The sequence below is a fragment of the Myotis daubentonii genome, chromosome X, assembly GCF_963259705.1.
Source record: "Myotis daubentonii chromosome X, mMyoDau2.1, whole genome shotgun sequence".
NCBI classification, from domain to species: Eukaryota; Metazoa; Chordata; class Mammalia; order Chiroptera; family Vespertilionidae; genus Myotis; species Myotis daubentonii.
The window spans coordinates 97842448-97866050 of record NC_081861.1 but is presented as its reverse complement, the minus strand read 5'-3'; the positions used below and the strand labels follow the sequence as shown (position 1 = coordinate 97866050).

Sequence of the window (23603 nt, the reverse complement as noted above, 5' to 3'; positions counted from 1 at the left end):
TTCCTGTCCAATTTTCCCAGCACCATTTTTTGAAAACACTGTATTTACTCCATAGTATTCTCTTGCCTACAGTGTAAAATATTAATTGAGCATACTGGCTTGGGTTGATTTCTGGGGTTTCTGTTCTGTTCCATTGATCTATATGCCTGTACTTGTGCCAGTGCCACGCTGTTTTGATTACAGTGGCTTTGTAGTATGACTTGATATCTGGTATTGTGATCCCTCCAACTTTATTCTTCTTTCTCAAGATTGCTGAGGCTATTTGAGGCCTTTTTGGTTCCATATATATTGCCAGACTATTTGTTCTAAATCTATGAAATATGCTACAGGTATTTTCCAAGGGATTGCATGGAATCTGTAGATTGCTTTGGATAGTATGGACATTTTAATGATGTTAATGCTATCAATCCGCACACATAGTATATTCTTCTGCTTCTTTATATCTTCCTCTCTCTCTTTTTTCAATGTCCTTTGGTTTTCTGAGTACAGGTTTTTTACCTCCTTGGTTAAGTTTATCCCTAAGTACCTTAACTTTTTTATTGCAATGATAAATGACATTGTTTTTTAGTTTCTGTTTCTGAGAGTTCAGTATTGGTGTATAAAAATGCAACCAATTATGGGTATTAATTTGGCATCTTCCTACATTGCTGAATTCATTTCTTAAATGTAGCAGTTGTTTGGTGGACTATTTAGGGTTTTCTCTGTACAATATTAAGTCATCTGCGAATGACAATTTTACTTTCTCCTTTCCAATTTGGATAGATTTACTTTCTTCATTTTTCTTGTCTGATCACTGTGGCTAGGACATCCAATACTATATTGATTAAGAGTGGTGAAAGCGGACATCCATGTCTTGTTCCTGTTCTTAGGGGAAATCATTTTAGTTTTGCCCATTGAGTATTATGTTGCCTGTAGCTTTGTCATATAAGAGCTTATTATCTTGAGGTATGATCCCTCTAGTCCCAATTTGCTCAGAGATTTTCTCTAAAAGTGGTGTTGAATTTTGTCAAATGCGTTTTCTGTGTTTATTGCTATGATCATGTGATTTTTGTCTTTCAATCTATTTATGTGATGAATCACATTTATTGATTCATGAATATTGTACCAGACTTGCATCCCTGAAATAAATCCCACGTGATTATGATGTATGAACTTTATAATATACTAGGGGCCCAGTGCACAAAAATTTGTGCACTCAGGGGGGTCCCTCAGCCCAGCCTGTGCCCTCTTACAATCTGGGACCCCTTGGGGGATGACCACGTGCTGGCTTAGGCCCAATCCCTGGGGGATTGGGCCTAAGCTGGCAATCAGACATCCCTCTGGCAGGCCGGGAGCCCTCAGGGGATGTCCACTTGCCAGCGGGGAGCAGGCCTAAGCTGCAGTCGGACATCCTTAGCACTGCTGAGGAGGCGGGAGAGGCTCCCACCACCACTGCTGTACTGGCAGCCATCAGCCTGGCTTGTGGCTGAGCAGAGCTCCCACTGTGGGAGTGCACTGACCACCAAGGGGCAGCTCCTGCATTGAGCATCTGCCCCCTGGTGGTCAGTGTGTGTCATAGTGACCAGTCATTTCCAGTCATTCTGATGTTAAGGTCAGTTTGCATATTACCCTTTTATTATATATGATAGAAGACTGGTGCATGGGTGGGGGCCAGCTGGTTTGCCCTTAAGGGTGTCCCGGATCAGGATGGGCGTCCTGCTGGGTGCATTGCCAGCCTGAGTGAGGGGCTGAGGGCTGTTTTCAGGCTGGCCACAACCTCTTCAGGGTAGGGGTTCCCACTGGGGTGCCTGGGTGAGAGGCTGAGGGTCATTTTCAGGCTGGCCACACCCCCTTCAGGGTGGGGGGGTCCCGCTGGGGTGCCTGGCCAGTCTGGGTGAGGGGCTGATGGCTGTTTGCAGGCTGGCCATGGCCCCCAGCCACCCAAGCTCCCAGTGGAGGCTGGCTGGAAGCAGGTATCTGGGATTTATTTACCTTCTATAATTGAAACTTTATTGCCTTGAGCAGAGGCCACAGCCATCCAGGGCAGGCAGGAAGCTTGGCTTCCTCCATCACTGGGGCAACCAAGCCTCTTGCTTGCTTCAGCTCTGTGGCTGCCAGCCGCCATCTTTGTTGGGTTAATTTGCATATAGTCACTCTGATTGGCTGGTAGGCATAGCTTGGGTGTAGCAGAGGTGTGGTCAATTTGCATGTTTCTCTTTTATTAGATTAGACTAGAGGCCCGGTGCACAAAAATTTGTGCACTCAGGGGTGGGGGGAGGTCCCTCAGCCCAGCCTGTGCCCTCTCGCAGTCTGGGACCCCTTGGGGGATGACCACCTGCTGGCTTAGGCCTGCTCCCCGAGGGATTGGGCCTAAGACGGTAATCAGACATCCCTCTGGCAGCCCTTGGGGGATGTCCACTTGTCAGCGGGGAGCAGACCTAAGCTGCAGTCAGACATCCTTAGCACTGCTGAGGAGGCGGGAGAGGCTCCCACCACCACTGCTGTACTGGCAGCCATCAGCCTGGTTTGTGGCTGAGCAGAGCTCCCCCATGTGGGAGCACACTGACCACCAGAGGGAAGCTCCTGCAGTGAGCATCTGCCCCCTGGTGGTCAGTGTGTGTCATAGTGACCAGTCATTCCCAGTCTTTCTGCTGTTAGGGTCAGTTTGCATATTACCCTTTTACTATATAGGATAGAGGCCTGGTGCCCAGGTGGGGGCCGGCTGGTTTGCCCTGAAGGGTGTCCTGGATCAGGGTGGGGATCCTGCTGGGGTGCCTGGCCAGCCTGGGTGAGGGGCTGATGGGTGTTTGCAGGCTGGTCACACCCCCTTCAGGGTGGGGGTCCCCACTGGGGTGCCTGGCCAGCCTGGATGAGGGGCTGATGGCTGTTTTCAGGTTGGCCACACCCCCTTTAGTGTTGGGGTCCCCACTGGGGTTCCTGGACTCTCCTTTTTTCTTTTTTTTTATTCTGGGATTTATTTACCTTCTATAATTGAAACTTCGTTGCTGTCACTGGAGCTGAGAGCTGGCTCCAGCTCTGAGGCCACCCCCAGCTGAAAGCAGGTATCTGGGGTTTGTTTAGCTTCTATAATTGAAACTTTGTTGCTTTTGGAGCTTAGAGCTGGGCCGCAGCAAGCAGGGAACCTTGGCTTCCTCCATCACTGGAGCAAGCAAGCCTCCTGCTCTCTTCAGCTGCGTGGCTGCCAGCCGCCATCTTGGTTGGCGGTTAATTTGCATATCACCCTGATTAGCCAATGGGAAGCATAGCAAAGGTACAGTCAATTACCCTTTTGTCTTTTATTAGATAGGATTGCTGGATGCCATTTGCTAATATTTTGTTGAGGATTTTGACATCTATGTTCATCAGGGATATTGGCCTGTAATTCTCTTTCTTTGTAGTGCCTTTATCTGACTTGGGAATTAGGATGATTTCTCATAAAAAGAGGTTGGAATTGTAACTTCCTTTTGAGTTATTTGGAAAAGTTTGAGGAGGATAGGTGTTATTTCTTCTTTGAATATTTTATAAAACTCCCATATGAAGGTGTGTCAACCAGGGGTCTAGTTTGCTCGATGTTTTTTATTACTTTTTCAATTACAATACTTGTTATTGACCTATTCAAATTTTCTAAGTCTTTTTGATTCAGATTTGGAAGATTGTATTTTTCTAGAAATTTGTCCATTTCTTCCACATTGTCCATCTTGTTGGCATACAGTTGTTCATAGTATTTTCTTACAATCCTTTGTATTTCTGTGGTGTCAGTTGTTACTTCACCTCTTTCATTTATGATTTATTTATATGGGTCCTCTCTCTTAGTTTCTTGATGAGTCTGGCTAAAGATTCATCAATCTTATTTATCCATTCAAAAAAGCATCTTCTAGTTTCATTGATTTTTGTGCTGTCTTTTCAGTCTCTATATCATTTATTTCCCCACCAATCTTTATTATTTCCTTCCTTCTACTTACTTTGCGCTTTTCCTGATGTTCTCTCTTTCTAATTCTTTAAGTTATAGAGCTAAAAAGTTTATTATTAATTTTCTTGGTTTTTTAGGTATGTCTGTTGTGCTATGAACTTCCTTGTTAGTACACCTTTCACAGTGTCCCATAGATGTTGGTTTGGTGCTTGTTCATTTTCACTTGTTTCCAGAAAGCTTTTTATTTTTTTCTTGTTCTCACTGGTAACCCATTCATTGTTTAATAGCATCTTACTTAGCCTCCATATGTTTAAAATTTTTAGAGTGTTTTTACTGTAGTTGATTGCTAATTTCATGCCATTGTAATCTGAGAAGATGCTTGATATGATTTTAATCTTCTTGAAGTTGGAGAGACTTGTATTGTGTCCTAACATGTGGTCTATCTTTGAGAATATCCCATGTGCACTTGAGAAGAATATTTATTCTGTATCTTTGTTGTGGAATATTCAGTAAATGTCAATTAAATCCATCTTATCTAGTATGTCACTTAGAGTGACTATCCTTGTTTGTGGTTTTTTTTTTTGTTTTTTGGGGTTTTTTTTTTTTTTTTTTTTTTTTGGTCTGGAAGATCTATCCAGTGAAGTTAGTAAGGTGTTAAATTCCTCTACTTGGATTGTATTGTTTTAGATATCTCCCCTAAAGTCCTCCAGAATATTTTTTATATATTTATGGGCTCCTATATTGGGTGCATATATGTTTACTAGGGTTATATCCTCTTGTGGGATGATCCCTTTAGTATTATATACTTTTATTGTCTCTTGTTATGGCCTTCATTTTGAAGCCTGTTTTTTCTGATATGAGTTTTGCTACACCAGCTTTTTTTATTTGCATGGAAGATTTTTTTCCATCCTTTCATTCTCATCCTGTGTGAACCTTTTGTTCTAATGTGGGTCTCTTGTAGACAGCATATATTTGGGTCATGATTTCTTATCCATTCAGGTAACCTATGTCTTCTGATTGGAGCATTTAACCCATTTACATTTAAGATTATTATTGATAGGTACTTATTAATTGCCATTTTAATTCTTCATGCCTATGTTTCTTTCTCTCTCTATTCCTTCTTATTACAACAATTCCTTTAAAATTTCTTGTAATGCTGATTTGGTGGTGATAAACTCCTTTAACCTTTTTTGTTGTGTCTGGGAAGCTCTTTATTTCACCATCTATTTTGAATCATAGCTTGCCAGATACAGTAGTCTTGGTTTCAGATTCTTGCTTTCCATTACCTTTGAATATTTCATGTCATTCCCTTCTGGCCTGTACAGTTTCTGATCAGAAATTGGCTAAGAGTCTCATGGGAGCTCCTTTGTAGGTAACACATTGTTTTTTTTCTTGCTGACTTTAAAATTCTTTGTCTTTAATTTTTGTCATTTTAATTATTATTTTCATTCTTCTTGCTTGGGTCTCTCTGTTCCTCCTGAACTTGTGTGACTTTTTCTACACCAAGTTAGGAAAGTTTTCTGCCATTATTACTTCAAATAGGTTCTCTAACCCTTGCTCACTTTCTTCACCTTCTAGCCTTCTTGTGTGATGCAAATGTTGTTATGTTTCATGCTGTCAAAGAGCTCCCTTAAACTGTGCTCCTATTTTTAAATTGTTTTTTTTCTTTTTGGTTCTCTGATTGAGTGATTTTTCTCTACCCTGTTATCTAATTCACTGATCCAACCTTCAGCTTCCTCTGACCTGTTGTTTATTCCTTCAATGTGTTCTTTATTAATGCTTTGTAATTCTTCATTTACAACTGGTCACTTTTCATATCTTTTCTCATGCTGTTGAACTTCCTTGTAATCCTTACTTGGAATTCTATATCTGATACATTTCTTATCTTCATTTAATTTGACTCTTCTACTGGAGAATTATCCCTATTCTTTCATTTGGGAGTTGTTTTTGTCTCTCTTTTTTGGCTGCCTCTTTGTGTTTGTTTCTAAGGATTAGGTAGATCTTCTATGACTCCCAGTCTTTTAAAGGATCTCTAGTGCAGGACTATGTCAGATGCTGTTTGTGACTGGCCCTAAGTACCATGTTTATAGTTATCATTAACCCATAGTTTGTGGCTTTCTCTGCTGGGGCTGGGTGCATTTGAAAAGGACCAAGATGCACACCAATGCCTGCTTTTCCTAGTGTCAGGTCCGGAAGCAGATCAAGCAAAGACTCAAAGCAACCAGAGATCCACCTCTACCTGCAGGCTAATTGTTATTCTCAGTCTCTTAATGAACCTTTGTCTACAGACCACAGCAAGGCATAAACTCCACAGATTATTCTTGCAGCCAAAGGACAAGGATTTCTCTCTTTCCATTGAAACTAGTAGCCTGATAAGAAAAAGTTGTGGGGAAGGGCTTTATGTGATTTTATAGTGTTTTGGTGTGTATAGATGTTGTCTTGTACTCAGTGGGGTGCCTAGTGCAAACTTTTTTGGTCCGTGATCAACTTATTCTGTTATAGAAGTCTTTTAGTGGTGAGCATCCTAACGGTTTTCAAATGTTCCACCTGTGCCCATATAGTGTGATAATCTGAAGAGAGAGAGAGAGAGAGAGAGAGAGAGAGAGAGAGAGAGAGAGAGACACCTCATGGTCAGAGAAAAAGATGCAGGGAGGAAAGAGGACATAGTCATGTCTTTTAAGCCAAGGTGTCACCAGTGATTAGCTTACCAGTAATGAAACAATTCGGGACACAGTAAGAACAATTTGAGTCACACACCATTATATTGCAGGCAGCAGGAATGGTACTGGGTATTAGACAAATGGGGTCAGACCGGACCTGAGTTTAGCAATTTCTGGTGAGTGCAGGAGCTTCTCCCACCTCTGCTGCAGGCAGGCGGTAAGGAGAGAGGGGTCCCGGACTGTGAGAGCCCCCAACTGTAAGAGAGATGTCTGGCTGCCAGCTTAGGCCCAATCCCATAAACCAGCAGGTGGACATCCCCCAAAGGGTCCCAGACTGCGAGAGGGCACAGGCCAAGCTGAGGGACACTGCCCCCAGTGCATGAATCTTGTGCACTGGGCCTCCTAGTTTATTTACGAAACTAGAGGCCCAGTGCATAAAAATTTGTGTACTAGGGTGGGGGGGGTGGTCCCTCAGCCTGGCCTGTGCCCTCTTGCAGTCTGGGACCCCTCGGGGGATGACCACCTGCTGGCTTAGGCCCGCTCCTGGGGGGATTGGGCCTAAGCTGGCAATCAGACACCCCTCTGGCAGCCTGGGAGCTCTCTAGGGATGTCCACTTGCCAGCGGGGAGCAGGCCTAAGCTGCAGTCGGACATTCTTAGCACTGCTGAGGAGGCGGGAGAGGCTCCCACCACCACCACTATACTGGCAGCCATTAGCCTGGCTTGTGGCTGAGCAGAGCTCTCCCTGTGGGAGTGCACTGACCACCAGGGGGCAGCTCCTGCATTGAGCATCTGCCCCCTGGTGGTCAGTGTGTGTCATAGTGACCAGTCATTCCCAGTCGTTCTGCTGTTAAGGTCAGTTTTCATATTACCCTTTTATTATTTAGGATAGAAGTCTGGTGCATGGGTGGGGGCCGGCTGGTTTGCCCTGAAGGGTGTCCCAGATTAGGGTGGGGGTCCTGCTGGGGTGCCTGGCCAGCCATGGTGAGGGGCTGATGGCTGTTTGCAGGCTGGTCAAGCCCCCCTCAGTGGGGACCTTCATCCCATGGAGGTTTGGCCAGCCTGGGTGAGGGGTTGATGGCTGTTTTCAGGCTGGTCACACCCCCTTTAGGGTGGGGGGTCCCCACTGGGGTGCCTGGCCAGTCTGGGTTAGGGACTTAGGGCTGTTTTCAGGCTGGCCAAGCCCCCTGGCAATGGAAGCTCCCAGAATCTCCTTTTTACTTTTCTTTTTTTATTCTGAGATTTATTTACCTTCTATAATTGAAACTTTGTAGTCTTGAGTGGAGCTCAGAGCCAGCCAGGGCGGGCAGGGAAGCTTGACTTCCTCCATCACCAGGGGCAACCCAAGCCTCCTGCTCGCTCCAGCTCTGTGACCACGGCTGGCTGAAAGCAGGTATCTGGGGTTTATTTATCTTCTATAATTGAAACTTTGTTGCCTTGGTGGAGTTCAGAGCAGGCCGCAGCAAGCGGGAAGCTTGGCTTCCTCCATCACTCGAGCAACCAAGCCTCTTGCTCACTCCAGTTCCGTGGCTGCTGGCAGCCATCTTGGTTGGGTTAATTTGCATGTAGTCGCTCTGATTGGCTGGTGGGCATGGCTTAACGCCTAGCGAAGGTACGGTCAATTTGCATGTTTGTCTTTTATTAGATTAATTTATAGAGATAGAATAAATAATTTGTAAAAAAAGTTCGGCTGATGAAACGAGTTATGGAGGCAAAGGAAGGGCCCTAGGAGCTTGGGAGTGAGGAAGATAATAGTAACATGCTTGGAGGGAGGGAGAAAGGGGAAGGGAAAGGGAAAGGCATGGGGGCACCCCTGGGAGGGAGAGCACACTCAGTCCTTTGTCCTAAGGGTTTTTTAAAATATATATTTTTATTGATTTTAAAAGGGAAGGGAGGAGGAGAAAGAGATACAAGCATCAATTATGAGAGAAAATCATTGATCAGCTGCCTCCTGCATGCCCCACACTGGGGATTGAGTGCACAACCCTGGCATGTGCTCTGACAAAGAATATAACCATGACCTCCTGGTTCATAGGTCAGCACTCAATCACTGATATCAATCACATGATATCCAGACTGTTCTAAGGGTTTTAAGGGTGGAAATTTTGGGGGAGGTCCCAGGTTAAAAGTTTAATAGAATATTTAATAGTTTTTAGGGTCCTATCTCTCTTAATTGATTGGTTGACCCCAGAACAGGGGGTCATTATCCAATGTAGTTGGTCCTGAGATCAGTTGTGGGGTCATTAATCTGGTTTTGTTGCTTTTCTGGACCTGGAGCTTAAATATAACTGAGGCCATGACCACTTATATGGCAGGGGATTGAAGGTAATCCTTGGAGTGTGGTTCAATCCTACAATTGTCTTTTGCTAGGTACCCAGGGTTCTCCACCCTGTTGACCTTTTATATTCAGCCCAGTGTCCTTGCTCTGCTCATGTCTATTTAATTGCCTATTACAATTCAACACTTCTGCCACCTAATTGGCTCTTGCCTTTTCTACCTAATTTCACTTAAACTCAATGTAACAGTCTTTTTAAAATATATATATATATATATATATATATATATATATATATATATATATATTTGATTTTTTACAGAGAGGAAGGGAGAGGAATAGAGAGCCAGAAACATCGACCAGCTGCCTCCTGCACACCTCCTACTGGGGATTGTGCCACAACCAAGGTACATGCCCTTGACCAGAATCAAACCTGGGACCCTTCAGTCCACAGGCCAACGCTCTATCCACTGAGCCAAACCGGTTTGGCTCAATGTAACAGTCTTAACCCAGCAACGTTGCTACTTTCTTTATAAGATAAAGACATCCACCATTGGGTTTTGCTTATTGAGGACCTTCTTATTTTAGGAATAGTTTATAGGAAACTCCTTAATAATGCTGACTTAATTTGCTTTACAGATGTATCTTTAAACAATAAGCAGGAAAGTTACTGAGCTGAATGTGCAGTAACTTCCATGGCAGACATAATTGAAGGTTCTTATTTAACTGAATAAAAACTGCCCAATAAGCCTAATTGTTCTAACTCAAGCATGTCAACTGGCCAAAGATCAAATAGCCAATATTTACACTAATAGTAGCTATGCAGTTAGTGTAGCTCACAACTTTAGGTTGTTGTGGAAGCAGTGAGGCTTCTTGATTTTTCTAAGGTAGCCCATAAAGAATGGGAAATAGGTTGCAGAATTATTATATGTCATACAGAAATGAAAACAACGGGCAATTATTAAAATTCCAGAACATTCTAAAGTTGTCACCATGGCAGCAAAAGGAAATTATTTAGCTGATGCTGCAGCTAGACCTGTTTTATCATTCCCAAGGAAAATGGACAGAGGTCCCATATAGCCAAAACTTTATAGCTTTCAGAGGTGACCCTAAGCTATGTGCTATCTATAAACTAGAAAACTGTACCCAAAGGAAAGAAACATTCCAAAAATGGGTGAATAAATTTGTCAGTACATCATCAACAATTGGGCGCAACCCAGTTGTTGAGGTTAAAAAAACCCCACACACAGCACCTATGATCTCACTCATATGTGGAATCTAATGAGCAACATAAACTGATGAACAAAAATAGACCCAGAGACATAGAAACATCGAATAGATTGTCAAACCTCAGAAGGAAGGCAGGGGAGGGTGGATGTGGGGGGAGGGGGGGGCGAAGAGATCAACCAATGAACTCATCCTATCTAATAAAAGAGAAACATGGTAATTAGCGTACATCCGCTACCCTTCCCATTGGCTAATCAGCAAGATATGCAAATTAACTGCCAGCCCAGATGGCGGCCAACAGTCAGGCAGCTTGAAGCGAACATGAGCCTTGCTTGCTTCAGTGATGGAGGACTCCAACGTTCCCTGCCTGCCTTGCCGGCCTCTGAACTTGCAATTTGAAACATTGTTACAAATATAGAAGCTAAACAAAACCCCAGAAACCTGCTTTCAGCCCGCCGGGATCTCAGAGCTGGAGTTGATAGTGTTTCGATTATAGAACCCAAACAAACCAGATACCTGCTTTCAGCAGCAGAGGCCTCAGAGCTGCAGCCAGAGCTAAAGCTGGCCCAGAATAAAAAGAAAAAAGGAAAAAAGGAGCAGTTGGGGAGCTTCAGTCACCCACCAGCCTGAAAACAGCCCTCAGCCCCTCACCCAGACTGGCCAGGCACCCCAGTGGGGACCCCCACCCTGAAGGGTATGTGAGCAGCTGCAAACAGCCATCAGCCCCTCACCCAGGCTGGTCAGGCACCCCAGTGGGGACCCCCACCCTGATCCAGGACACCCTTTAGTGTAAACCAGCCGGCACCCACCCGTGCACCAGGCCTCTATCCTATATAGTAAAAGGGTAATATGCCTCCCAGCACCAGGATCAGCGGAGCCGCGAGGCCTCCCGGCACCAGGATCAGTGTGACGGGGGCAGCGCCCAACCCCCCTGATCACCCTGTGGCTCTGTGTGTGACAGGGGGCAGGGCCACAACCTCCCTATCCACCCTGCTCTGTTTGTGACAGGGGAAGGTGCCCCAACCCCCTGATCAACCCTGCTCTGTGCCTGATAGGGGGGACCTCCCCAACCCCCTGATCGTCCTGTGGCTCTGTGTGTGATAGGGTGTGGCGCCCCAACCCCCTGATCGGCCCTGCTCTGTGTGTGACAGGGTGTGGCGCCCCAACCACCCCCCCACGGGCCCTGCTCTGTGTGTGACGGGATAGAGCCATAACCTCCCCATCGGCCCTGCCCTGAGTGTGACAGTGGCGGCGCCCCAACCCCCTGATTGGCCCTGCTCTGTGGGTGATAGAGGGCAGCGACCCAACCCCCTGATCCGCCCTGCTCTGTGCGTGACAGGGGGGAGCTCCCCAACCCCCTGATGGGCCCTGCTCTGTGCGTGACAGGGTATGGAGCCCCAACCCCCTGATGACCCCTGCTCTGTGCGTGACAGGGGGCAGCGCCCCAACCCCCTGATTGGCCCTGCTCTGTGCGTGATAGGGGGTGACGCCGCAACCATCCCATTGACCCTGCCTTGAGTGTGACAGGGGGAGGTGCCCCAACCCACCAATCAGCCCTATCCTGAGCATGACTGAGGGTGGCATCGCAACCTCCCGACCCGCCCTGCTCTGTGCATGAGAGGGGGCGGTGCCCCAACTCCCCAATGGGCCCTGCTCTGAGCCCGACCAGGGGCTGCACCTAGGGATTGGGCCTGCCCTCTGCCACCTGGGAGCAGGCCTAAGCCAGCAGGTCGTTATCTCCCGAGGGGTCCCAGACTGCGAGAGGGCACAGGCCGGGCTGAGGGCCCCCCCTCCCCCTCCCCCCTCCGAGTGCACAAATTTTTGTGCACCGGGCCTCTAGTATGTATATATGCATAACCCATAGACACAGACAATAGGGTAGTGAAGGCTTGGGGGGCGGGGGGAGAGAGGAATGGAGGGAAAAGGGGGACATATATAATGCTTTCAACAATAAAGATTTATTTTAAAAACAAACAGCACCTTAGCCATATCTAAGCAAATCAATTTATTTCAGCTATTCATTTCTAAATTAGTAAATTTGATAAAAGCTATTGAATATCTAGGTATTTTGAAACATGAAATACTGAAACATTAATTCCTAGACAAGTCACAGGTTTACCTGCTTTTGGCTTTTGTTGCTGATAGGCTGTGGAGTGGATCTGAAGCTGTTAATAAATGTCTCATACTTTGTAAGTTTCTTGAAAGTAAGTGTGTTTGTCAATAGAGGAAGTTGGGTTTCTAAAGACTATAACTGTGTTCATTAAAGTCAATCTAGGGAGCCCAGGCTGGTGTGGTTCAGTTGGTTAAAGCATCGTCCCATACACCAAGAGGTGGTGGGTTCTATTCCAGGTCAGGGCACATACCCAGGTTGCAGGTTCCATCCCTGGTTGGGTTATGTGTAGGATGCAACCGATAGATGTTTCTCTCCCTCTTTCTCTCTCCCGCCCACCTCTCTTTCCCTTCCTCGCTCTAAAAAAATCAAATTTTTAAAAAGTCAATTTAGGGAATGCTGGCTGCTTACATTTTTTGGTTATGATTGGAAATTAAGGTTTCTAAAAGTTAAAAATTCTAATTAAATTGGAAAGATGTAGTTTTGATAAAATATTCAATAAAGTTCTTGGCTGAGATTACAAGGAATCCTGAAAATAGGTAAACTCTTCTTTTTTTTGCAAGTTGGGGTCTTTATAGACTTGCTAAACCAGTCATTAGGTATGAGCTGGCCCAAAAGAGAATAATCTTGGCCAAAGCAGCTCTTTTCAGTTTAGGTATTTCCCAAAGAAGGGCAACAGCATATGTATGGCATATCTGTTGGAAAAACTAACTACTGGAAGCACTTCCAGGATCTGGGAAAATAAGTCCTTCAGTCCTAAAAGACAATCTGGGTCTCCACTACAGTCTACTCCTTGCAGAACTCAACTCCAATTCTTTAAATAAATTCTGGGAGTAGCTACTGATGGATGCCAATGGTCTTCTCTTCTCCAGAAAAATCAGAAAAAGTTTCCTAGATCAAGTACCATTTGCCTTCTGATATATATGTCAAAGGTCAGTTAGTAGATGATAGATCTTTATGCTTCTGATAAACATGCATTACATACCTCCCTTACTTAGATACTGGGACAACACAAAGTTCTGTAACAGTATGGTAGCAAGAGATATAAAAAATAGAAAATATGGAGATACATTTTTAAGAGACCAATCTGCAGAAACCACAAACTACCTCATTGTTATTGAGTTAATTGTTGACTGTGTACTATCCTATACCAAACTATGTAAAAGAAACTTATGTCTATCATTTCACTTTTTATCCAGTCCCAGAGGTTTCTCCACTTTGCTTTCTCCTGCCTCCCTAATCTATCAGCATTGGATTTCATGTAACCAATTTATATCTTCTCTTTTTATTGTAATGTATAAAATAAGGTTAAAAAAAACCCAAAAAACCATCATTCCCTGAAGCATAATTTCAATCTGTTGAGATTTTGCTTCCCAGCAATTGTTGGGCACAAATAAACTCAAAAAATTATCTACAAGTTTAAATGTTTATGTGACTTTAGTTACATTTCTTGTACCATTTAAGTTTTAGGATCAAAAATTTTACCCTCTACAATATTTTTTTTGCTATCAATTCTGTTTCAATCTAGCTTTGATGTGTAGTATTGTCATCATTGTTATTTTTCTAAATTATTTTTCATTAGAGTTTCAATTCTTTCTTGGCACAATAGTATCCTCCCCCTATCCGAGGTTTTATTTACAGTTTAAAAGTGCATTTTATATTTCATAGATATTCAGTTGTTTTTCAGATACTATTTTTAAAAATAGATTTCAGCCTATGAAACTGAACTTTTTCATATCTGTGAAAACACATTTTCCAGAAACTCCTAAATATAAATATAATATTGTATCTATGAATATGTGTATTTTGGAAATTACTGAAGGCCCAATCTATGTTCAATCTTAATTTTTATGGTCTTAGATTTTTAAAGTATAGAAATCCAAATTTTGCCATCAATATATTTATGTCCACAATTTGCTGCTTAGGTTTGTTTTATTTAGTTGGTTTTTTTCTCATTGCTCTCTTTCCCTATAAGCTCTTTAAACACATTATACATATGTTGCTGGTTTCATTAAACTAGGGAAGATCAGATAAAGTTCTTTTAATGTTACTTAAAAGGTAATGAAGTCAGATAATTAAAAGCAATCAATACATAATAAATTAGAGTTACTTTGTCAAGATCACAGTCATTTCGAGAATCAGCTTTATTTATGCAATGAATCTCTGAGGAAATGTCGCTTCCTCAGGGTGCCTTTTAATCTAAAACAGAATCACGTGTGGCCCCCCCAGCAACACAAATAATTTCTATCCTTTTACCTGGTGTTCTTTTTCTCTGTAGCAATTTATCTTCATCTGAGACACTACATATTTTACTTCATAGATTCTAGGTCTGTGTCCTCAAACTTGGTCTGATTTATGTACTGATGTATCCCAAACTCCTGCAATAGTAGCTGGCACACAGTAGGTCTTAATTAAAGCTTAAATAAAAATACATCAAAAGGACCTAGAAATTGCCTTAGGCTCAGAATTACTGTCCAATAAGCGAATTCACTAGTGGTGCAGAAACATTAATTATAAGACTTCCACAAACCTTTTCCTCCTTTAAAGATGGTGATTAAAGTTAACTGGCCTAGGAGTAGTCTTCATTTATCAATCGTTGGTCAATGAAGAGGTTTCAGAGAAAATACTACAATTATCAATCAGCAAAAAGGAGGGGGGGTCCACAAAGGAAAAATTTAAGCTGTATCTTCAGTGGGGCAATCCCGGGCTATATGCCCAGACTTTCCACAACGATAGCACTTGATCTTCATTGTCTTGGGACAGTTGATGACCATATGGCCGTTCTTGCCACACCGGTAGCACTTGATTTGGGCGCAGTCTTTCTCAATGTGACCATATTCACCACACGAGTAGCACTTCTGCTCTTCCTGACGGTCACAATCACGAGCCAGATGACCTGCTTTGCCACAAGTGCAACAGCACTGCTCTCTTGAACGCGTCGGCTCGACACAGTCTTTGGCGATGTGGCCACTTCTCCCACAGTTGTAGCAGATGTCCTCGTGAAGGTCACAGTTCTTAGCGTGATGACCAGATTCACCGCAGCGGTAACAGATGTCAGACAGGGTGGCAGAACTGTACTGACAACCTCTGCCACGGCCACTAGCTCTTCTCCCTGGAGCTTGTTCCCCTCTGGGGCATCCCCGGACCCAGTGGCCAGAGCGGCCACCCTTGAAATATTCCTTACTGCTCATGGCTATAAGATCTTCCAGTGAACCAGTGTACCACTGCCCCAGAGGTTCCCACACAGCGCCCCTTAGTGTGACTTAGAAAGCTGTGGCTGTTTTTCTCCAGGAGCTTCCATGACGTCACAGTAGGCTTGCGTAGAGCCCCATTCTTGTGTCACGGGAGTTCCAACTGCTATTGCCTCCAGACTTCCTGTCTTTGAAGCCAAAAGCGCAGGAGTGCCGTTTTCCATTTTTTTTTTTTTTAAATAAAAGCTTGGGTCATTAAGTTTGAGTTTGATTCTTTCCCTGTTCAAAAAATGTGATTGGTAGAGTTTCTTCTAATTAAGATTTAAGCCTTCTCTGTGGTCTAGTTGATGACAAGTTTTTATGTATGTGCTAAGGTCTTAGGAAAAATATGTGAGAGATGTATCTAATCCAGTAAATGAAAGAAACAAATTATAACCAATTAGAGTAATCCAACATTTTTGTTTTAAAAAATAAAATACAAATATCCATAAAGATGAGCTACATTAGATAGAAAAAAATCTGTAAAGTGCTGCAGTGAGAACATTTACTCATTATGCAGTTTTATTGCAGTAATCTTAATTTACAACATAATCACCACCATTTAAGATATTAAACATAACATGAGTGGAACATTCAGTATAAAACACCCGTTATTACTGGGGAAATAAATTATAAAACTACAATTTACATATTGGACAGATTTCCTTTCTGTTTTCCAAATTGTTTACATCTTATACAAACGTCATAAAGATTTGTGAATATGTTTTCCATTTTTCTAGATAAATAAATATGGAAAATTAGACACTGAAAAATCAAGAAAAGCTACTTGAGGGTTATATTATTGAATATGACTGTTTTTTCTCCTTCTTTCTGTTCTTTGTATTTGACAATTTTGAAATGATTTTGGGTTGTGTAATTTTTAAAATTCACAATATTTTTCTTTAAGTTACTACTTAGCTATATGATTTGTATATGAATCTTTTAGACAGCCAGTACAAATATATTTGGTAAAACACAGACAAAAGAATAATGAATGTAGTAGTTGATCTTTATTTTCAATATGACCTGATTGGGATATGCAACTGGTTCCATAAATGCAATGACAAAGAAAAACATTTTCAAAAATTAAAGTTTAGAGCCAAAGAGCATGAGTAGTTCCCACATAGAGTGATGAAATAAGTCTTATAACTAAACAGTTAAATGCTTTTGCAGGAAAGATTTCAAGAGGTAAAAATTCTGTGGTTCAAAATTTGATATATGCTTATAATTAACCTCATTATTTATCATGTTTATATCTACCTTTAAGTTTATATTTTTATTAAATTAATACATGTCCATAGTATAGAAAGCATTGCTTTTTCAAGCAGTTTTAACTGAGACATGAAGTAAGAAATCCATTCTCTCTCTCCCTTTGATAAATATTGTGGAAGCTGCAGATCAATTTGGGGAGTAGTACCCCAACAATATTAAGTCAGCCTGTACATGAGCAGAGGATATTGCTCTATTTATTTTTATTTAATATGTTATAAAACACTATGAAGTATTTAGTGTATAAGTTTCACACATCTTTTGTTAGTTTCGTTGTTAATACTCACTCGAGAATATTTTTCCACTGATTATTTTTTCAGACAGTGGAAGGGAGAGGGAGAGACAGGGAGAGAGAGAAACATCGATGTGAGAAAGACACATTAATTGGTTGCCTCCCACCAGTGCCCCAACCAGGGGCGGGAATTGATCCTGCAACTGAGGTATGAGCCCTTGACCAGAATCATTGAACCTGGGACACTTCAGTCTGCCTGGTGGATGCTCTATTTACTGAGCCGAACTGACTGGGCTCTTTTGTTAATTTCTTTTAAGGATTTCATTCTTCTTTTTATGCTGTTGTAAATGGAAATTATTTTTCTGATTTCATTTTTGGATTATTTTTAGCTTATAGAAAGATAATTATTTTTGTATGTTGATCTTTAATTCTGAAGCCTTGCTAAACTGAACTGATTTAATAGTCCCTATAGTTTTTTAGAGGATTCCTTAGAAATTTCTGTATTCAAGACTGTATCATCTGAAAGTAGGGGTAGTTTGATTTCATCCTTGGCATTCTGGGTTTCTTTTATTTCTCTTCCTTGCCCTCACGAGAAGTTCTGTAAAATGTTGAATAGAAGTAATAAGAGCAGGCATGCTTGTCTTGTTCCTGATCTTAGGGGGAAAGCTTTCAGGATTTAAGACCACTAGTATAATGCTAGCCATGGTTTTTTAAATATACATACTCTACCAGGTGAGGAAGTTCTTTTCCATTCCAAATTTGTGGAGTGTTCTTATCATGAAGGGTTCTTGAATTTTGTCAAATGTGTGTTTTTTAATCCCTTGAGATTGTCGTAACTTTTTGTATTTGCTAGAACCTCCAGTATATTGTTCAACAGAAGTTGTGAGAATGGTCATCCTTGTCCTGTTTCTGATCTTAAGGGAAAAGGTTTCAGTCTCACTGATAAGTATGGGGTATATCATCTCTCAACCCCACCACCAAAAAACAACCAGGTGTAAATATTTCACAATCTTATTCAAGGTTTGTTTATGTAGCCAAACTTTATACCATTTTAAAAATTACATTGGGTGGATAACCAAGACAGCAGTGTAGGTAAATGCCTGTACTTACAGCCTCCTACAACCAGATAAAAATTACAACTAAAATAAAGCACTAGAGGATAGAAAATGGCAGCCAAATAGGCAGCAGTGTTGTGCACCTCCTCTTAGGGCCAGGCCAGAAAAGCAACTAAATCAGAGAACATCCACCCTGAATTAATAAACTAGACACAGCTGAGGAGACAGTTTTCAATAAGGAATGGCAGAGTTTGCCTGAAGAACACCGCTTGCCAGTCATAAACCACATGGAACCACCACCGTGCACTGGCAGTGAGTGGTGCAGTACCTCCTGGTAGGCTCCCAGTGGTCTGCAGGGTGAGGGCCACAAGAGTGAGCTCCTGAACCAGGCCTCCTCTCCAGCCACTGGGACACAGCATCCTAGAATCCCACAGTGAGAGGAAGCCAGGAGGAACCCTGTTCCTCACCACCACCCTGGACCCAAGAACCATGCTGCTAGGCTGACCCAGAGCCACCCTGCACCCGCTCCACCCCCAGCACCAGGACTTGCTGTTGAGGCAACCCAGAGCAACCCAGGACACACCATAGGGGAGCTCTGAATGTGCAACCCAGAGCAACCCATGCCCATTCCACCCCAGAACCCGAGATAGTCCTGCCAGGGCCATCTGGAACAACCCAATGTGCACCTCACTCCGGGTAACATGGGAGAGCGATCTGAGTGACACAGGGCAACCAGCCCAGGCCCCATGATAAGGAGGGGTGAACTGGAGCAACCCAGCACAAGTCTCACACCAGGCTACAAGAAAGCCAGGACTGTTTGACCCAGAGCAACATGCACCTGCTTTCCCTGGCCCCTGGGAGAGTCTTGCAAGGGCTACCTAAAGCAAGCCAGGACATGCCTGACTCCGGGCCATGGGAAAGTATTGCCAGGGTGTCCCCAAGCAAGCCAGTGTGCCTAGCCAGGGGTCAAAGTACTGTGCCACAAGTGCGCTGTCAACGGGTGTCAGGGCTGCACAGTGAATTGCATGTCAGAGGGCTCTGGGTACTCACAGGGAGTCATACATCAGAGGAACTGTGCACCCTCTCCCACTACCCTGAGCATCTGAAGCAGGCAACGGAGGTACCAGATGCATGGGAAAAGGGAATAAAATGCAGAAGAGACAATATAGGTGTGAGATTCAAGGCAGGCCCAGCCTTATACGCTAATGATTTCTGGACCATTGCCCTGAGAGTTACTAAACCTCCCAAAACCCAAGTAGTGTGCCCAGGGTCAGAAAGAGAGAGCAAAAATGGGAAGAAAAAGAAACAACCCCCAAAGGAAAGAAGAGGCGTTAACAGGAAAGGAACTAAATGAAACATAGGCAAGCAATAGGTCGGAAAAAAAAGAATTCAGAGTAAGGGTCCTATAGTTCCTAAACCAGCTAGATGAGAAAATCAACTTATGTAAGAATCAAGAGGAAATCAAAAGTGATACAGCTACAATAAAAAACACAATGGAAGGTTCCAACAGTAGACTAGGAGAAGAAGGGGACCAAATTATTGAGTTAGAAAATAGGGCATACAGGCACATTCCCCTCTTCAGGGAAAAGCTGGGAGTGGAGGATTTTTTTCTGCTCATTATATGCTGAGCTGGGGGGAGGGACTTTGGCTAGCAAGTGTGTGGCTAGTCCAAATTGCCACCTTTGTTCTGGGCAGCTCCCAAGCTGACATCTTTTCCTGTTAGTGCTTAGATTCAGGCAAAACAGAATCAGTCCCTTGGGCAGCCTCGTTCCCTGAAAGTATATTTCAGTCTTCTTTCCTCCCCAGGGAGAAGCCAGGAACTTTTAAGTCTTTTGATGGTGCCACACTGAGCCAAGGAGAGTGACTGTGATCCATTTGGAAAGTACACAGAGTCAAAAAGGAAGAGCAGAAGTATTATCCAAGTGCTCAGCCTCAAATTTGTATGGGAATTCCTGAACATTGAGAGATGAAGGCTGTATGAAATTCCCCTTGCCTTAAAGTCATCAAAAGTAAGTTTAATTTGGAGGAGTAGATTCTAGGAGACGGAAGATGGCGGCGATATAGGCAGATGCATCCCAGGTCGTGTCCCGGAGCAAATGGAGTGAGCAGCTGAAACTAATAACACCCACCCCGAAATGGAGAAATTGCTCAGCTGGTGAGACAGTTTTTACCCGGGAAGAGCATACCTCCCCTGGAAAGGTACAAAAAAAACAGGGATTTGGGCAGGAAAGTTTGCCAGACCTCTGAGCCCAGAGAGTCGGAGGGAGACAGCGTGGCAGACAGCCGCGCCCCTTGGGACAGGCACAGCCCCTGACAGGGGATAGGAGAACCGCGGGATTCCTGGAACCGCCCGGGGAATTGAGAGCTGTGTTCTGTGATCACGGAGGACTGAGCCTAAAGGGGACAGCCTGAAGAGCTGACCAGGCCATGCAGTCCCAGTAAGAGAAGAAGCTTACAGAAACCAAGCCTTCCCCGTTTCTCCGGCCGGCGTTTGTGTGTTTGTTTTCACTGAATCCTGTTCATGGGACATCTCGGATACAGACACTCACCTGTGCTGAAGAGAGGGACAGTGTGCGGAGGAGTGGAATCTGGGGAGAGACTGAGGAGAGAAGGGGGGCCGGGAGAGGTCGTGGTGAATTGAGTGCTGAGACACCCCTGGGCCCAGGACTGGGGCAGCCATTCTCTCAGGAGAGTGAGACTCCGCCCCCCAGCCCCCAGGCAAGGAGCACAGCCACACCCAGATTCCACCCTGAATGAAATCAAGGATTAAAATAACCTGATCAGTCCCTGGCAGTTAACAGGGTCTTGCCTATAGAGGGATTTTCAATCCCAGCAACAACACAGCGCCGGTGACTAACTATTACCCAGCCAGCTCTGGGCAGTGATCTTCCACTGGACAGTGAGGCCCTATAGCCTCAGAGGCCTACCCCAGAACACTGCCACCCAGAGGCTGACCCACAAACTGACTCTTTGCTAAACACAAAATAAGGCAGTCTGGGAAACAAATACGGCCTGCTTTAAAATAAGGACTGTGGTTTACAACACAGAGGAACAGTGTATCGCAGGAAAACTCAACACTCTCCTGAATACCTGGCAGGTCTAAGGCGAGCCGCACTGAAGAATAGAAGAACCAAAGGACCTTCACTACTGCAATTTTTTTTCTTCTTTTTTCACCTTTTAACTAAGAAACCAATTTTTTTTCTTTTTTTTCCATCACCTGATTTTACCCTTTTAATTACTACCTTCTTATTTTTTACCAGTATTATTACTGCTACCATTTACCATTTTTTAAAGTGCCACTTTATTTTCTCTTTATTTTATTTTGGGATTAGTGTTCTCCATTCTATTTTCATCGTTATATTTTTGGTTGTTTCTAGTTTGGATTCATCTCCAGGGAGCTGTTGCTGGAAGTTGTTGGGATTAGTGGCGGTTCTATAGGAGTATTTTCCCCATATAAAAAGTCTCTTCCCCTCTTCCACTTCATTCTCTCTTTTCGCTTTCTTTTCTTTTCTTTTCTTTTCTTTTCTTTTCTTTTCTTTTCTTTTCTTTTCTTTTCTTTTCTCACTTTTATTTCCCCCCCTCCTTTTTCCCAATTCCTTTTTTTTAATTAAATCTTTATTGTTCAGATTATTACATTTGTTCCTTCCCCCCCCCCACCATAACTCCCCTCCTCCCAGTTCCCGCCCCACACTCCGCCCTCACTCCCCACCCACTGTCCTCATCCATAGGTGCACGATTTTTGTCCAGTCACTTCCCACATCTCCCACACCCCTTTCCCCCCCAGGAATATTCAGTCCATTCCCTTTCTATGTCCCTTATTCTATTATAATCACCAGTTCATTCTGTTCATCAGATTATTTATTCACTTGATTCTTAGATTCACTTGTTGATAGATGCATATTTGTTGTTCATAATTTGTATCTTTACCTTTTTCTTCCTCTTCCTCTTCTTAAAGGATACCTTTCAGCATTTCATATAATCCTGGTTTGGTGGTGATGAACTCCTTTAGCTTTTCCTTATCTGTGAAGCTCTTTATCTGACCTTCAATTCTGAATGATAGCTTTGCTGGATAAAGTAATCTTGGTTGTAGGTTCTTGGTATTCATCACTTTGAATATTTCTTGCCGCTCCCTTCTGGCCTGCAAAGTTTCTGTTGAGAAATCAGCTGACAGTCATATGGGTATTCCCTTGTAGGTAACTGAGTTTCTTTCTCTTGCTGTTTTTAAGATTCTCTCTTTATCTTTTGCTCTTGGCATTTTAATGATGATGTGTCTTGGTGTGGTCCTCTTTGGATTCCTTTTGTTTGGGCTTCTCCGCGCTTCTTGGACCTGTAAGTCCATTTCTTTTGTAGTAGTCTGATGCTCTCTCTCATCTTCTGGCACCCCTATAATTCTGATGTTGGTATGATTGAAGCTGTTCCAGAGGCTCCTTACACTATCCTCGCATTTTTGGATTCTTTTTTCATTTTGCTTTTCCGGTTGGATGTTTTTTGCTTCCTCGCATTTCAAATCATTGACTTGATTCTTGCGCTCCTCTGGTCTGCTGTCGGGCGTCTGTATAATATTCGTTATTTCAGTCCGTGTGTGCTTAATTTCTAGTTGGTTCCGCAATATAAGATCAAGGGTCTTATTAGTTTTCGTATAGATCTCATTAAGTTTATCGGCAGCTTCTAAACAGTTCTTGAGAGACCTTAAAAGTGTGGTTCTGAACTCTATTTCTTCCATTGACAATTTTGTCCTGTTTCTTTGTCTCCGCATTTTGTTATGCTTCCTTGGTGCACCCCGTAGTGGTCTTTGTTCGCAGTTTATAGATAAATGTTGATTGTTGTAGCTAATTCCAGGGAGGGTTTGACCTCCAGGCCAAGTGGCTGTGAGGAGCCCAATTTTTTTTTTGCTCTCCTTTTTTTTGGTCCACACATTTCTTTTCTTTTTTCTCTTTTATCTTTTTCTTTTCCTTCTTCCTTATCCCCTAATTCTCTTAATTCGGCTGGTCACCTTTATTTGGGGTTATTAATATTGTGAATATATTTGTGTATAGTGCCTGGTACATGGTGCCTTGCTGTGTTGTATTTTGTGCCTTTAAATCAACGTAGCAGAGCCAAGCAACAGCAACATCCTGAGCACCACACCCTCTGCTGAGGAACAGCGGCTGTACGTGAAACCTCGCCCTACCAGCCAGAAGAGCCACCACAGCCGTGAAGAGCACCCACCAGAGGAGCTGCTGCCAACTGAGGAGCAGCTGCTACCGCAACTGCCCGAAGAGCAACCACAGACCAAGGAGTAACTGCCACCAAGGGAGCAACCACTGAACGACTCAACTTCTAGATATGTCAGTGAGATCAAACATGGGTAATCAAAGAAACCCCCAAAGGAATGAGAAGGAGGACTCTCCGGAAAAGCAGCTAAGTAAAACAGAGGCATGCAACATGACAGAAAAAGAATACAGAATAAGGGTCCTAGAGTGCATAAACCGGATGGAGGAAAAAATCAACAACCTCTGCAAGAAGCAAGAAGAAACAGATGAAAAAATCAATAACATATGGAAGAAGCTAGAAGAAACAGATGAAAAAATCAACAACTTAAGTAAGACCCAAGAAGAAATGAAGAGTGCTATAGCTGCAATGAAAAACACCATTGAAAGTATCAACAGTAGACTAGG

General features: G+C 43.3%; 1 protein-coding gene across 1 annotated transcript; it reads right to left on the bottom strand.

Moving 5' to 3' along the window:
* Positions 1-14835: 14835 nt before the first annotated feature.
* On the bottom strand, positions 14836-15351 carry LOC132224195 (CCHC-type zinc finger nucleic acid binding protein-like). The gene has a single exon (XM_059679300.1). The coding sequence runs from the start codon at positions 15349-15351 to the stop codon at positions 14836-14838; it is 516 nt and encodes a 171-aa protein (XP_059535283.1).
* Between the last annotated feature and the right edge of the window lie 8252 nt (positions 15352-23603).